The following is a 14,667-nucleotide window of genomic DNA, read 5'->3' on the forward strand; positions in this document are numbered from 1 at the left end:
GTAATGAGCACATGCCATCAAGCACACATCTCAGTAGAAAGTTACTGCTAGTCAAGAGGAACAGATATCTCAGTTAACGATTGTAGTGCTTTTCTACGTATGGGAAAATGCAAGAATCTGAGTTCATAAAAATTTTTTCCTGAAATATATCTAAGCATCTAAGGGCCTGTTTTGCCTGTTCTCCCAAAGCACTGAGCACGTCATGCTATTCTTCATCCTGAATTCCTTTCAGGGTGTCCTGTAGGTCAGCAACTGCAGTGGCTAATGACTTGCTCCTTGTACAACTGGATGGTGGGCAACATTCTTTGCTTTACAGCGGTTTTATTACAAGTACTAACTCATGTAATCCACCCAAAACCTCTGAGGTAGGAACCAATGTATCCCCACTCTACAGATAGAGAAATTAAGACACAGATGGGTAATGTAACTCGTGTTAGCTTACACGAAATGTTACTGGCAGAGCCAGGAGGTAAAAGTAAACCCAGGTATCTGTTCCACAGCCCCTTGTAAGTGCTGTGCCACATCGGTCCATACATCTTTACTAATGAAGAGAAAGAGCATTATTTCTATTGACCTGAAACAAACAGACTGCCAAATACTTCTCCAGGAAAGATGGGTTTATTCTGCGATAAGCAAAGAATTACACTTTAGGGTCTGCAACCACAGTGAGCCACAGCACAGGTCGTGTGTCCCCCCCAGGGACATTGTTGTTCTTCTTACAACACTTGTAAGAAGAAAAGGAAGTTGGGAAGGCTATAAAAAACGAAGAGTCCATGGGTTTTCTTTGGCTGAGTCGTTGCCGGGAAAGAAGACAGGTCTTCTCCCTATCAGCCTCTGCTAACGTCACAGAGTGTGAGAGTTCCCCCTTCCAGTAGCCCAAGTCTATTTAATTGCACTTTCTATTTATTATTTTTTTTTACATTTCCCACAGAACACAGCAGAGCTGAAGTTCAAAAATTAGACCCATAGTCATTAAGAGCATAAAGCACCATCTATTCCAACACCATTATCTTAAGCCCCAGAAAGTGACACTCAGAGAGGGGTCTCCCCAGCCCACCAGGCCAGAGCCGATGGAGACTCGTTTTCAGTTTCAGGCCCACTGACTCTTCTCCCTCTGGGGAGGTAGGTGAGAGGAGGGAGGAGTGTTTGCCATGGCCCCGCCCCCGTCCTTTCCTTCCTCCAGAGCAGAGGTGGCCTGCTCGGCATTCCCTGGGACGTGCTGCAGCGATGGGGAAGGCAGGAGGAGATGAGACGTACTTCCAGAGGAGCAGTCTGTTCTGGGTCACTGTCATCACCCTCTCCTTTGGCTATTACACGGTAAGGGCAGCGGGCCCCGGGCAAGGCCATGCGAGGGGACAGAGTGCTGCCTTGAGCCACAAGATCCGCACCTACGACACGGAGAGGTCGCGCAGGCGCAATCGCGGCTCTCGAGCGCTCTAAGCCAGGGGACTAGACCCGGGAAGAAGACGCAGGCGCACCCGTCTGCCCGCGCCTTCCGCCTGTGTTGAGATCTTGAGAAACCGGTTGCCCACGCTTTCCCTATATGAAGGCAGGGAATACTCCCCACCCCATGACTCGGTGTCTAGATCTTTCAAGATGGTGGTGGCGAAGTCGAACGCCGGTGGGGCTGCTACCTCCTATTTCCGTACAGCCAAACCGCTGCCCTCGCTGGTCACGGTCCTGGGGCTGGGATATTTCGGGGTAAGGTGTAGGGCGGGGTGCATCTGTTTTGGCCCGCCAGGCTCCCGTAGGGCGAGGGGCGCTGTTGGGGGGCGGGGTCTTGCGCTTGCGCGCCTGGCGCTTGCCTAGGTTATTGGCGTAAGGGGAAGGTCGGTGGGCTTGCAAGCTTTATGCTTGAAAATGTACGTGTGTTTGCGTCCCCACGGTTACTAGGGCTTAGCTAGGTTTGAATAGAACTCAAGAAGAAGGAGGTCAAGTTGACGGACAGTTCTAGGCCTGCCAAGTCAGGATAGGGCTTCCAAAGCAGAATGTTTGAGGCAGTTGGAATTGCTTGGAAAATGGGGGTGAACCTCAAGGATGGGTAGAATTTAATGGGCAAGAAGAGTTAGAGAGGATATACATGTTATGACATAGATGTGGAATCATGAAGACAGAGAATCTCTACTGAGAGGAGCAGCGACTTTTGTTTGGCCGACAGAATTCATTTAAAGGATACAGGAAAGATACCCAGAAAAGTAGGTTGAGGACTAAATTGTGTAAGTCATTAATAACAGAAGCCAGCCAACCTGGGCACAAAATCTGATAACCACAGAGTTTCCTCAGTCTAAATCTCCCACTAGAATCGCTTTCAGAAAATAGAAGTAAAGAATGGAAGCCCAGATGACTTAGTTCAGAGTTTCTTTGGCCTGTTACTTGTTCTTATGGAATCGGGATTATTTAATAGCCTCGGTTAAAGATAGATTTAAGTGACCTAATAGGCATTCTGTGCTTCTGGTTCTCTTTCAGTGGGTGGTCTTCTGGCCTGAGGCTATTCCTTATCAGAGCCTAGGGCCGCTGGGCCCCTTCACTCAGTACCTGCTGGAGTACCATCACACCCTCCTGCACAGCTGGTAAGGAGAGCTGCAGCAATGGGGTGTGGACCCTGCAGCTCCAGTGTCCCCGTAGACCTGGAAGGCCCCTGGTTGCCTTCTGAGAGTGGTGCTTGTTCACATGAAAGCACCTTTCTCTTGGGGGTTTCTGTGTTAGATTTCATCAGCAGAGAACCATCACCTTAAACTAGGCTGACTTTTGTTTCAGGTATTGGCTTGCGTGGCTGATTCACGTGGGAGAGTCCTTGTATGCCATTGTATTGTGCAAGTAAGTGTTTTTAATAGGTCTTTGTGGCTTTTCTCTTGGTATCTAATATAAGTTGAGAGTAGCCACATTTAAATAATTCATGCACTTGTAGGCCGAGAACACTCTCAGGTAGAGTTGAATCCCCACACCGAATACTGAGCCTCTCTCAGTACCCGGAGGGAGTACTCAGTAAATAGTTAATGAATGGATCCATTTGTGTTAATGAGTCAATTATTTAGTCATTTAATTTAGATGATTTTTCTTCTTTTTTTCAAAAGTCTCTGTATAGCCCCAAGTAGAAGAGAAGATTAGGAGGCTGCCTTCTAGTTTGAAAAAGAGCTGTATTGACCTAGCCCAATGATTCTCAGCCTAGTTTCACCACTGAATCACCTGAGGAGCTTTCTCAACATTCACTTCTCTGGTTTCCAGGCCCAGAGATCCTAATGTAGTAGCCTTGCTTCAGAGGTAGGAACATGTTATTGTTTCAAGGTCTGTAGGTGATTCTGGGATGCACTGCAGGCTAAAAGTCCTGCGACTAGACCCTACTCTACAGTTGCCAGTGCAGGATAATACAATGTGAGAGAACTGAAAAAGCTTTTCTTTACATTTAGACTTTATGTAAGCACACAGAAAGTATGGTGTAATGAAAGAGATGGTTATAGTAATGCCAGATTGCTTTGCAATTGATTATTTTTCTTCTGGTCAAGATTAATTACCACCTCTGTTTTTGTGGTATTACTTCTAAAAGTGGAAAATAAGATACTTTATTGTTTTAATAATAAAAGTAATGAATACTTCTTGGGTACACATATGCCAGACAAGTGCTAACTGATTTAAATAGATTATGTTCCTCCACCTTCTGGTTTATTAAACAAGCTGGACTTTGTAGGAGAGGAGGAGAGAGCAGCTTTATTTTTTCGCCCGTCTCCACTCCCCCAAGGATTACCGTCTGTCTCCCACCCTAACCCTGGACGAAATCTGAAGCAGGTCCATAGATTTTCCAGTCACTATCTCATATTATCTGGTCAAGTCCAGTCTATTCATTAAAACTATGAACTTTTATCTAATTCAGAACATCTGTTCTCCTCCAGCTGGGGCTCAGCAGCCTGCTGTGGGGAAGAGGGGGTAGTTGGTGTCTTCCCTCTCATTCCAGCTTTGTTCCCTGTTCACTAGCGACAGCTGCCTGTGGCCCCTAGGGGTGCTGGGAGTAGTTAGCGGAAGCAGAGCACAGTCTGCCTCGTGATCAGGCAGCTGGGTGCTGTGGTGGTTGCATACCCGTTGGTGACTCTCTCTCCAAAGGAGCCTTGGTGGAGTTTTGAGAAACCGCCCATCACTAGGGATCTCCCTTCTGCAGTTCCCTTGATGGTTCCTTCAGACCTCAGTCAGTATGTCACTGCAGTTTTCCCTTAGGATCTGTAATGGGGTCGTGGTGGGGGGCAGTTTCCCTTTTATTGAGATCTCTTCTACCCTTTAGTTAGGCCTCTGGGGCGGGGTTGCTTTTAAGCTCACCCATGCCAGTGCCCTTCCACAAGACCTGTAAGGCTCACGACGACAGCTTCCTTATCCGTCCAGCAGGATAAATCTGCAAGTGCGTGCAGTTCCCTGGGCAGCCATGTACCAGTAGTTAAACGTCTGAGTTAGATATTAAGCCTCCCTCAAATTACTGGGGACTCTTGCCAGGCTGAGTGGTTCCATTGAAGCTGTTCTTTGGGCTGACTTGGGATAGGAAGTGCCGCAGCACTAATACCTCCTTGTAACGGCCTCTTCAGGCTCTCAGTGAGAGCTTAGCTCGGAGGTGTGTGGTCCAGCCCTCCACATTATAGTGTTGGAGTACTTTACACCTATTTTGTTATCGTCATTTGGAGCCTCTAATGAAAACGAAAAGACTCAAATTGAACATCCTGCTCTCAAGTTCTTTGATAGGCAGTGGGAGAAGAGGCATAGAGAGGTTAGGGCACTATTCTCACATTCCTGAAATCATTTCTTTATGGCCTAACGTGTTGCAGTGTATCATTGGTGACTGTAAACCAGAATGAATATTCCTTTTGACTTATGAACGAATACATTTAAGTGAAAGAATCATGAAGACATGTAGAACAATTGGAAGCCCTACCCCACATCCCACTATCCAGCAATAAAAAGAAATTGATGAATTCCATTTAATCAGACATAAGACTTGACTGAACATTCGACTTTATAGCCACCATATCTATATACATATAGATATAAACTCTTGTATAACTTTTTTCTATTGTCATATATGCCTGTTTTCCTGTGTCTATACCTATAAATTTACCTCATTTCATTAGTACATAGTATTCTATTATATAGATGTGCCTTAATGTATTTAACAAATCCTCCTTCTGACAGACTTTTAAGCCTCTAGTTTTGGGTTTGTTTTTTTTTTTTTTTGACTATTATAAATAATGCTGCGTAAACGTGAATTTCTTGTACATCCTGGCTCACTTTCATATATATTTCATTTTTCTATTGTTGGTGGTAGAATGTATGAAGATAGTTGATTCTACTGACCTCACACCCAGTGACCTTGATACATTCATTTTTTAGTTCTAATAGTTCATCTGTTCATCTAATAGTTCATCATTAATAATTTAAAAGATTCATTTTTTCTAGGTACACAATTGTCTCTAGAAATAAAGACAGTTTTATTTCTTCCTTTCAATTCCGTATACCTTTTATTTATGTTTTTGCCCTCGTTGCACTGGCTAGTACGTCCAGTCCAGTGTCAACCAGAAGTGGTGACAGTAGGCATCCTGGCCTTGTTCCTAATCAAAGGGAAAGCTTTCAGCATTCTGCCTCGTGTTTTCTCTAGAGTTGTATAGACCTTCTCTGTCAGAATAAAGAAGTTCCCTTCTCCTTCTAAGTTTTCTGAGAACTTGTATTGAGAATGGATGTTGAAATTTATCAAATGCTTTTTCTGCATTTATTAAGATGATCGTGTAATTTTTCTCCTTTAATCTGTTAGTGTAGAAAATTATATATTTTTACATATATTTTTTAAAATTTTGTTTTAAATGAAAAGGCATCCACATGAGACTTATTTATATACAGATGAGACTGTAGCAAACCATTCCCTTCATCTGGGCCATTTTCTTTTGAGCTTGGTGTTCAGCAGTTTCGTTTGAATGGCTGTATAAACAGGTATTTATTATTACCATGTGCCAGGCCCTTTACTAATCACTTTGGATAACTTATCTCAAAAATCATCTCAAAACTTGGTGAGATAAATACCACTATTCCTATTTTTCAGACGAAAAATCTGATTCTGAGAGAGAGTGATTTGCCCAAGGTCAAGCTGGTAGTTGGCCAAGCTAGATTTACATCTGGTCCAAAACACTTGCTTTGAAGCCATCCCAGTGCTTTCTAACCCTATATGCTCATCAAAATCACGTGAGAAACAGTTTCCTAATACCATGTCCTAGGCAGTAGCCAGATTGCTTCCCAGGGAAGAGTGTACCATTCTAAATGCACAAGAAAAACGAAAATCAATGAACTAAGCATTCAAGTTAGTAAGCTGGAGGAGAGCGCAAAATAAGCCCCATGAAAATAGAAGGAGTACGTTTTTAAAAAACTAGAAGACAATAACTTCTGTGAAACCATAACATTAAAATTCTGGTGGATAAATTTTTCTCTTTTTTTAGGTCTAAAGGCATCACGAATAGTTGGACTCAACTCCTCTGGTTCCTGCAGACGTTCCTTTTTGGGATGGCATCTCTCTATTACTTGATTGATTACAGACCGAGACGCCATAAACAAACTTAAAAAAGATATCCAAAAAAAACTGAATCACTGTTTTGTACACTTGAAACTAATATAATATTGTAAACCAACTACACTTCAATTTTAAAAAAGAGAGAAAATATAGCATATAAAGTTCCTAGGAGAGAAAAAAGATGTTCAAAAGCTTTCTCTACACTGACATTCAGCCTCACCTTTTTTGGGGGGTGCTGTGTTTACTTGATCTTTCTAGAAAGTTACGACCCTCTAGTTATTCACTGTTTTCTTCATCTGCTCTGGTTAAACTTGAGTAGGTAGTAGGAACAGATTTTAGCTTCCCAGTTCTGCAGACTATCCTATTTGGCAGAGGGCTTCCAGCTACCTTCTTGCGGTCCTTGGCTGTGTTGGCATTCTCCCTGTCTCCTGGTTTAAGCCACATACTAAGTTTGCTTGTTGGGATATCTTTGCTCCTACCTTCTGATTAAAACACCTTACCCTTACCACCACCATCTTATCAGCTCTCCTTTCCCCCAATTTTTTTCCCACCCACCTGGACCAAAATAGAGTGACACTTCCATAACACATGAGTTCCACCCACATTTGTTAGACACCTGTGAGGCGGGATCTTCTCCTTTCAGGCTTCCATTTCAGATTATGGAGAAAGATGAGGAAGACAAGCAAGTGCCTGGAATGGGGCGGGCCAAGAGGTGACACAGGCACAGAGGACATCCTGGGAACCAAGAAGGAACGACTGGGGAATGCTTTCTCTGCTGCTGCCAGCCAGAAGTGATGCTTCCCTCCACTCGGACCCTCCGACATATAGTGCTCTGTACGTGCAGGATCTGATGTCCACCTTCAAGTCAGGACCACATCTTAAGACAGCTTCGTTTTTTCCTCTAGCACCTGTCCCATTGCCTCACACACAGGTGTTCTCTCAGTGTTTACCGAACAAAGGAGGGAAACTCTGATTTCACTTTGCAGTTGTTCAGCATCATTCCAATTTTTATCTGAAAACTGCAGAACACATTCAGTGTACCCTTGCATCAGAGAAAAGCGCAGGACTGCCCTTGACTGGTACCGCCATGTTTCTGTGGGTCCCCTGGTGGGAAACCCGTACCTTTTTCACACTTTCCTATTCTTGGTCACTTTTTCCAGACACTGTAGATGTCTCCCTCCAGTTCTGACTCACTCAGCCATTCCTGTTCTAGAGAGTCTACACTATGGGTTCTCCAACTAGTTACTACCTCTCTCATTCACCTGGTTATAACTTAACTACTGACTGGCTGGGGCAGGAGGGTTACTGACTCACCTCAAGGAGCCTTTAGGGCTCCTTTCCTGGAGGACCCCCTGCTTGTTCACTAGGGACTAGACCTTATTTTCCTTCGATGACACAGTAGGTCATGTTATTTGTTTTAAGCAAACACTTATGAGAAACAGCCCCCCTTCCCCCAGAAAAGAGGCCTCAAGTAAAAGCACAACCATGAAAGATGATGGACTATGAACTGGTTTTGGTGGAAATCAACTTCTGCACATAAATCCCAGTCTTTCCCTCTGTTTCTCTTGTGATTAAGGGGTTATTATTAATGGTGCCAAGGATAATATGGCAGATTACTGAATGAAATGTATTAACTTGAATAAAATGTTGTGAATTGTGTCTCCAATCAAATGCTTTTTTTGGTCAGTTTTGATAGTATTGTCACACATTTGACTCTACTCTTTCTCAAAAAGACTCTATTCTGGAACTTTGTAGCAGGGATTTTTTTTTCACTGATAAAGAAATGCAGAATGCCCTAGTTGTAGGACATGTGGTCTTCCTTACGTTGCTAGGGCTGTCTATAGTCCACTTAACTCCTCCACGTACACCAAGTTGTGGGTGGACATGAGCATCTCCTTTCATTGCAGGATTGGCCCCCTGTTTCCACTACATCTCATTCAGTGTTTGATGTAGTCTGCAGCAAGTGAAAGGAGTACTCTGATTTTTTTTAAATGCCAAAAGTATAAAATGCTGTTACATTATTTGGGGTATTATCATGGCCTAGAGCAAAAAAAGATCTTAGCAAACAGTGCAGGTCATTCATTTTATAGACCCATAAGCTGCATCCCATGGAGGTGAGGTAACACACAGAGGCCAGACTAACTGGATCTCATGTTCTGCCTCTTCCTCCCCCGCAGTCCAGGAGCCTAGAAGTCTAAAGCAAAAACCAAAAAGAGACAGCTTTGTGTTGCAGTCACAGTGGTGATACAGGGGAAACATCTATGTTGAGTTCGGATGAGAAAAGGCCAGAGGCATCTTGTTGGAAACAACCATGGAGGGCAAACAGACTAAAACCCCAAATATATCAAGGGCAAGTATAGTTTGGAAGGACAAAAAAGCAAGCCCAATGGCGGGAACAAAAACAGAAAACTAATGACCTCACAACCTAAAAACAGGCCAGATTTATAAACTAACACTATTTCCTACATTCAACATGTTTATGAGTCCATTGCAATCCAACTCCAAACGTTTTATAAGCCATGGTTTTAAAACAAGTCTTGAGTTTAAGAGGCTATACTCTAGATGTGTAAAGAGGTTCTTTAGCAAAACAACTTGCCATCTGGGAGCCTGTATGTATTTACATGGAGGGCCTGAAAACGCCAAAGAAACGTTGGAGAACCTGCCTTTAAGGTTAGAGCACGGAATGCAATCACATTGTTATTGTTGCTCAGGGCCCTTGCTGGAACCTTGTTAACTAAATCTCTTAGTTGAGCAGCCTGGGTTGTAAATATCATTTTTCCTTTCCTTCTTATCAGCACAGACAAAAAAAGAATCTAGGGCGCCTGAGTAATATATTTGTAAGTCTATGAGACCCTTCTCTCTGCAAGGTTCCTTGTCCACATCGAATTGAAAATTATGGTTCCTTTTTTCTCAACGTTGGACAATGAGAGTGTGTACTTATCATTTCACATTTCTCTTTATGAAGATCTATAGTCTGATTCCACGGTGGACACTTGAAAATCCTATCCAAAATACTGTATTTGCAATTCTATCCACAAACATTTTAAGATGGCTCTTAAGGGACTTCCCTGGTGGCACAGTGGTTAAGAATCCTCCTGCCAATGCAGGGGACACGGGTTCAAGCCCTGGTCTGGGAAGATCCCACATGCCACGGAGCAACTAAGCCCATGCGCCAAAACTACTGAGCTCTAGAGCCGGTGAACCACAACTACTGAAGCCCACGTGCCAGAACTACTGAAGCCCGTGCACCTAGAGCCTGTGTTCCACAACAAGAGAAGCCACTGCAGTGAGAAGCCCGCTCACTGCAACAAAGAGTAGCCCCCGCTCGCCACAACTAGAGAAAGGCCATGCGCAGCAAGAAAGACCCAACGCAGCCAAAAATAAATAAATAAAAAATAAAATAAAAAAAATTTATTTTTAAAAAAAGATGGCTCTTAAGCTTTCTGAATAGGATTGAGTATACTAATTGCTCCATTTCTGTTTGTAGTAAGGCATAAAGTTGGATTGTGGAAAATACCTTTGGTGTACTAATACTGTTCAGGGAAATATTCATGAAAGAACTTTTACTTTTTCCTGTACCAACACATTGCACTGGATGTTTGTAGTAAATAAAAACTTACTCAATATAAATTGTCACTAAAATGGAAATCTTGACATTGCTGTAAATAAAAGAGAGGAGTGACATCTATAATATAGAGAAATGTTCCCTGAACCTCGGACATGGAAGGACCACCCTCACAACACAAATCTCCTTAAGCAATAATAACTATGAAATGCCACACCTGGTTAGTTTGTTCATTATATTTTTCTCTGATACATATGAGAATAAAGCATACTTTACATGGATACCTAAAATCACCACGCATACTAATGCTACATTCAGCACGCTATTAATAATCAAAAAGTATTCTACTATCCACTGAGACTGAAGTTGGGATTTACCTGGCTCCAGACACAGGATTTTAGGCAAGTCTGTCACCTTCCTGGACCTCAATTTCATCATTAAAAAGAATAAGAATAATTTTACATTGTGGCTGGGATGAAGATAAAATAGTAAATTTAAATGAAATCATCTATGTAAACCAACTTTGTAAACTGTAACATGAATCAAGAGTATAGTTTTTACTGGAAGGTTGGTCATGGGTGATGATGTATCCTGAATTTCTCAAACTTGACGGTGCAGATGGATTCTGTGAGATCTTGTGAAAATTCAGGCTCTGATTCAGTGAGTGTGGAGCGGGTCCAAGATTTTGCATGTCCAGCAAGCTCCCTGGTGATCTTCAGACCACTTTGAGTAGTAAGATTTTTAGAGAAAATTTAGAATAAGAACCCAAATGGTTTGACCCTGATTTCGTGAGGCTTGGGGTTGATTTCTAGACATGACAACATGTTTGTGTCAATAAGAAGCACAGCTAAACACCCTCACCGGGAGCTCAGCACTTGTAAACAATCCTTGGAGTCCTGACAATCGGCGAAAAGCACTGCTGTGGGGCTAAAAACGCTATGAATACAACAAAACAGAAACAGACTCACAGATATAGAGAACAAACTAGTGATCACCGGTGGGGAGAGGGAAAGGGGGAGGGACAAGATGGGATGGGGAATTAAAAGGTATAAACTACTATATAAAATAGATAAGCTACAAGTGTATATTGTACAGCACAAGAAATATAGCCAGTACCTTATAATAACTTCAAATGGAGTATAATCTATAAAAATTTTGAATCATTATGTTGTACACCTGAAACTAATATATACTGTAAATCAGGTATACTTCGATTTTTAAAAAAGAATTTTTAAAAAGCTGATGAAATTAGCCAGTTGGCATATCTGCATACTCCTCCCTCCTTGAGAATAAAAGTTTGGGATTGAGGTCTTTTGAAAGTAAAAAAGAACTCAATATTTTTCAAATATTTATTTTTATTCTAGACACCGATATGAAATACCGAACATCCACAACTCTTTGAGGTAACAATTTAAAGTTGAGGACACTGAGGGGAGATCCCTGCCCAAATGGCTGACCAGCTCAGGCCACTGACTCCTCCCAAGATCAAACTTGAAGAAACAGTAAACACATGAGAGAAGTATGAATTCCTAAAACCAAAGGGAAAATGTAGGGAATGTTCCCGCCCACCATCCTGGACAGAAGACTAGAATTGGTGTAGAGGTGGAGAAAGGGGAGCCTTGGGCAGCAGGGAGAACTAGGTTGGTGGAGAACTTTTCATCTGCTGTTCTTGTCTCTCCCTCAAATTGAGCAGACAGTTACGGGCCTGACCCTTCAGCACAGAAGTGGGCAGTAGCAGGGTCCATGGCAGCTTCTCCTGATATTAGCAACACAAAGCCCCACTGGGTGATGGGGGAGAGTTCATGAAAACAGGCTGACAGCCCTCAGGCAATCACTCCCCTATACTCCCAATCAAATCACAAGGATTGTGGACTACATTGTAATTTCTTCCTCAAGGTTCTAAAGTGAAAACCTCAGGCAAAAGAGTGACCAATGGAATGGTATCAAACAGGGACTCTTTAAGGGTTCTGTGGTTCCTGAATTCTCATCTTTAAATCACTGATTTCAGTGTAGACTAGGGCCTGGCCTTAGCCCTCCCCCAATGCATTATCAGATCTGCTGGTTGATGCCCCAAGGGAAAACAAGATCACAGGCCCAAAGCACTGGACAGCAGAGAATGACAAGCATAAGTTGAGCCACACCCGTCATCTGAAACAGAAGTGTTGGAACATAGGGACCCGGAATCTAAAAATCCTCTTTAAGTAGGACATAAGGAGTTAATAAGAGAATATGTTAGCAATATGATATACAAATAAGAAATCACACACAAAAAAGAACTAGGTGAAAATATTAGGCATGAAAAATAAAATAGTTGAAATAAAGAATCTATTAAATGAAAATAGAACAAGTGAAATAGAATGGATGTAGTTGAAGAAAGAATTTGTAGACTCAAGCTTGTGGATGTCTCACAGGAAAATACAAAACATAAAATACAAAAGAAAAGCCTGGAAATGTGGATGATACACATAGAAATGCCAACGCCTAGGGGTATTAGTTCCAGTTGGAGAGAAAAATAAAATGGAGTGGAAGAAATATTTGAAGAAATAATGGAGAGTAATTTCCCCCAAATGACCTTATTTGAAATGACTTATAAAGGGCCAAACAAAAGAGATAAGGCGTACCAATCCCTAGGCACAACAATAAAATTTGAGAATAATCAAGACAAAGAGAAAATTCTAAGTTTCCAGAGAGAAAGAACGATCACCTCCAAAGGAATGACAAGGAACAGACATCAAACAGCTACACTGGATGCTAGAAGACAGTGAAAAATAGTTTAAAAGTACTGGGGAAAAATTACTTTGAATGTAGAATTTTATATTCAGCCAAATTATCATTCAAACAGGAGAAAGTGATGGGAAAAAGATTCCCTGCCTTCAAGGGCTCAGAATGTTTGCCACACAAAAAGACCCACGTTGAAAACACTTTTGGAAAAAGTCCTTAAATAATAAAAGGGAAAAAAGTCAGGCAATGCTGCCAGAGATATAGGGTAGGGAGGGAGGAGAGGCATCAAAGAAAAATAAAAGGATATAAACAAGCCCAAATTTAAATTATATACATTCTAGCCAATTTCCATGATGGGTATATGTGTATGTGTGTTTGGGAGGGAGGGCAGAAGGATAAGTGAACTGGGCATGAGAGTAAGTTGAAATATAGAGCTTCTTCAGTTATGTTGCAATAAACCCACTGTACATTGAACTGTAAATCGAAAATGCATTTAGGGGCTTCCCTGGTGGCGTAGTGGTTAAGAATCCGTCTGCCAATGCAGGGGACACAGGTTCAAGCCCTGTTCTGGAAAGATCCCACATGCCACGGAGCAACTAAGCCCGTGCACCACAACTACTGAGCCTGCGCTCTAGAGCCCGCATGCCACAGCTACTGAAGCCCGTGCACCTAGAGCCCGTGCTCCACAACAAGAGAAGCCATCACAATGAGAAGCCCACGCACTGCAACGAAGAGTAGCCCCCGCTCACCACAACTACAGAAAGCCCGCACGCAGCAACGAAGACCCAGGGCAGCCAAAAATAAATAAATTTTTAAAAAAGAAAAGAAAATGCATTTAATACAACTAACCTACCAAGCGTCATGTCTTAGCCTAGCCTACCTTAAACATGCTCAGAACACTTACATTAGCCTACAGTTGGGCAAAATCATCTAGTACAAAGCCTATTTTATAATAAAGTATTAAATATGTGATGTAACTTGATGAATACTGTATGGAATGATTGTGTGGATATGGAATGGTTGTAAGTGTATCAGTTGTTTACCCTTGCTATCTCCCGGCTGACTGGGAGCCGCAGTTGCTGACATTACTCAGCATAATCAGCAAACTAGTGGCTACCAAAGGGAGCCGGTTGGGAGGAGGGGCAAAATAGACGAAAAGGATTAAGAGGTACAGACTTCTAGGTATAAAATAAATGTTAACAAGGTTGTAATGTACAACACAGGGAATTAGTCAGTATTTCATAATAACTTTGTATGGAGTGTACTCTATAAAAATATTGAATGAGTATGTTCTACACCTGAAACTAATATAATATTGTAAGTCAACCAGACATAAATTTTTTAAAAAAGAACCAAACTTTAGGGCTTCCCTGGTGGCGTAGTGGTTGAGAATCTGCCTGCTAATGCAGGGGACACGGGTTCGAGCCCTGGTCTGGAGGGAACCCACATGCCGCGGAGCAGCTAGGCCCGTGAGCCACAAGTACTGAGCCTGCGCGTCTGGAGCCTGTGCTCCACAACAAGAGAGGCCGCGATAGTGAGAGGCCCGGGCACCGCGATGAAGAGTGACCCCCACTTGCCACAACTAGAGAAAGCCCTTGCACAGAAACGAAGACCCAACACAGCAAAAATAAATAAATAAATTAATAAACTCGTACCCCCAACATCTAAAAAAAAAGAACTAAAGTTTGAGGAACTTTCCACTTTCTAACCCTCTAGAGTCCTCTAAAATCTCAATGAACTAGAATTTTTCACCTTGATACAACCTCAGAAAACCCGAGATGAATTAACCTTATCTTTCCTGCTACTAGGAAATGAAATCACCCCAAAAAGATAAGATCTGATAAAGAGAAAG

The 14,667-nt window shown here is 42.3% G+C and overlaps 1 protein-coding gene across 1 annotated transcript; it reads left to right on the forward strand.

Moving 5' to 3' along the window:
- The first annotated feature begins 1,210 nt into the window (after positions 1 to 1,210).
- Positions 1,211 to 8,185, forward strand: TMEM254 (transmembrane protein 254). Its single transcript, XM_082853852.1, has 4 exons — positions 1,211 to 1,317; positions 2,467 to 2,570; positions 2,758 to 2,817; positions 6,459 to 8,185. The coding sequence occupies exons 1-4, from the start codon at positions 1,228 to 1,230 to the stop codon at positions 6,577 to 6,579; spliced, it is 375 nt and encodes a 124-aa protein (XP_082709978.1). The 5' UTR covers positions 1,211 to 1,227; the 3' UTR covers positions 6,580 to 8,185.
- Positions 8,186 to 14,667: the final 6,482 nt, after the last annotated feature.

The sequence above is a fragment of the Leucopleurus acutus genome (assembly GCF_964270905.1).
Source record: "Leucopleurus acutus genome assembly, chromosome: 14".
In the NCBI taxonomy this organism is placed as follows: Eukaryota; Metazoa; Chordata; class Mammalia; order Artiodactyla; family Delphinidae; genus Leucopleurus; species Leucopleurus acutus.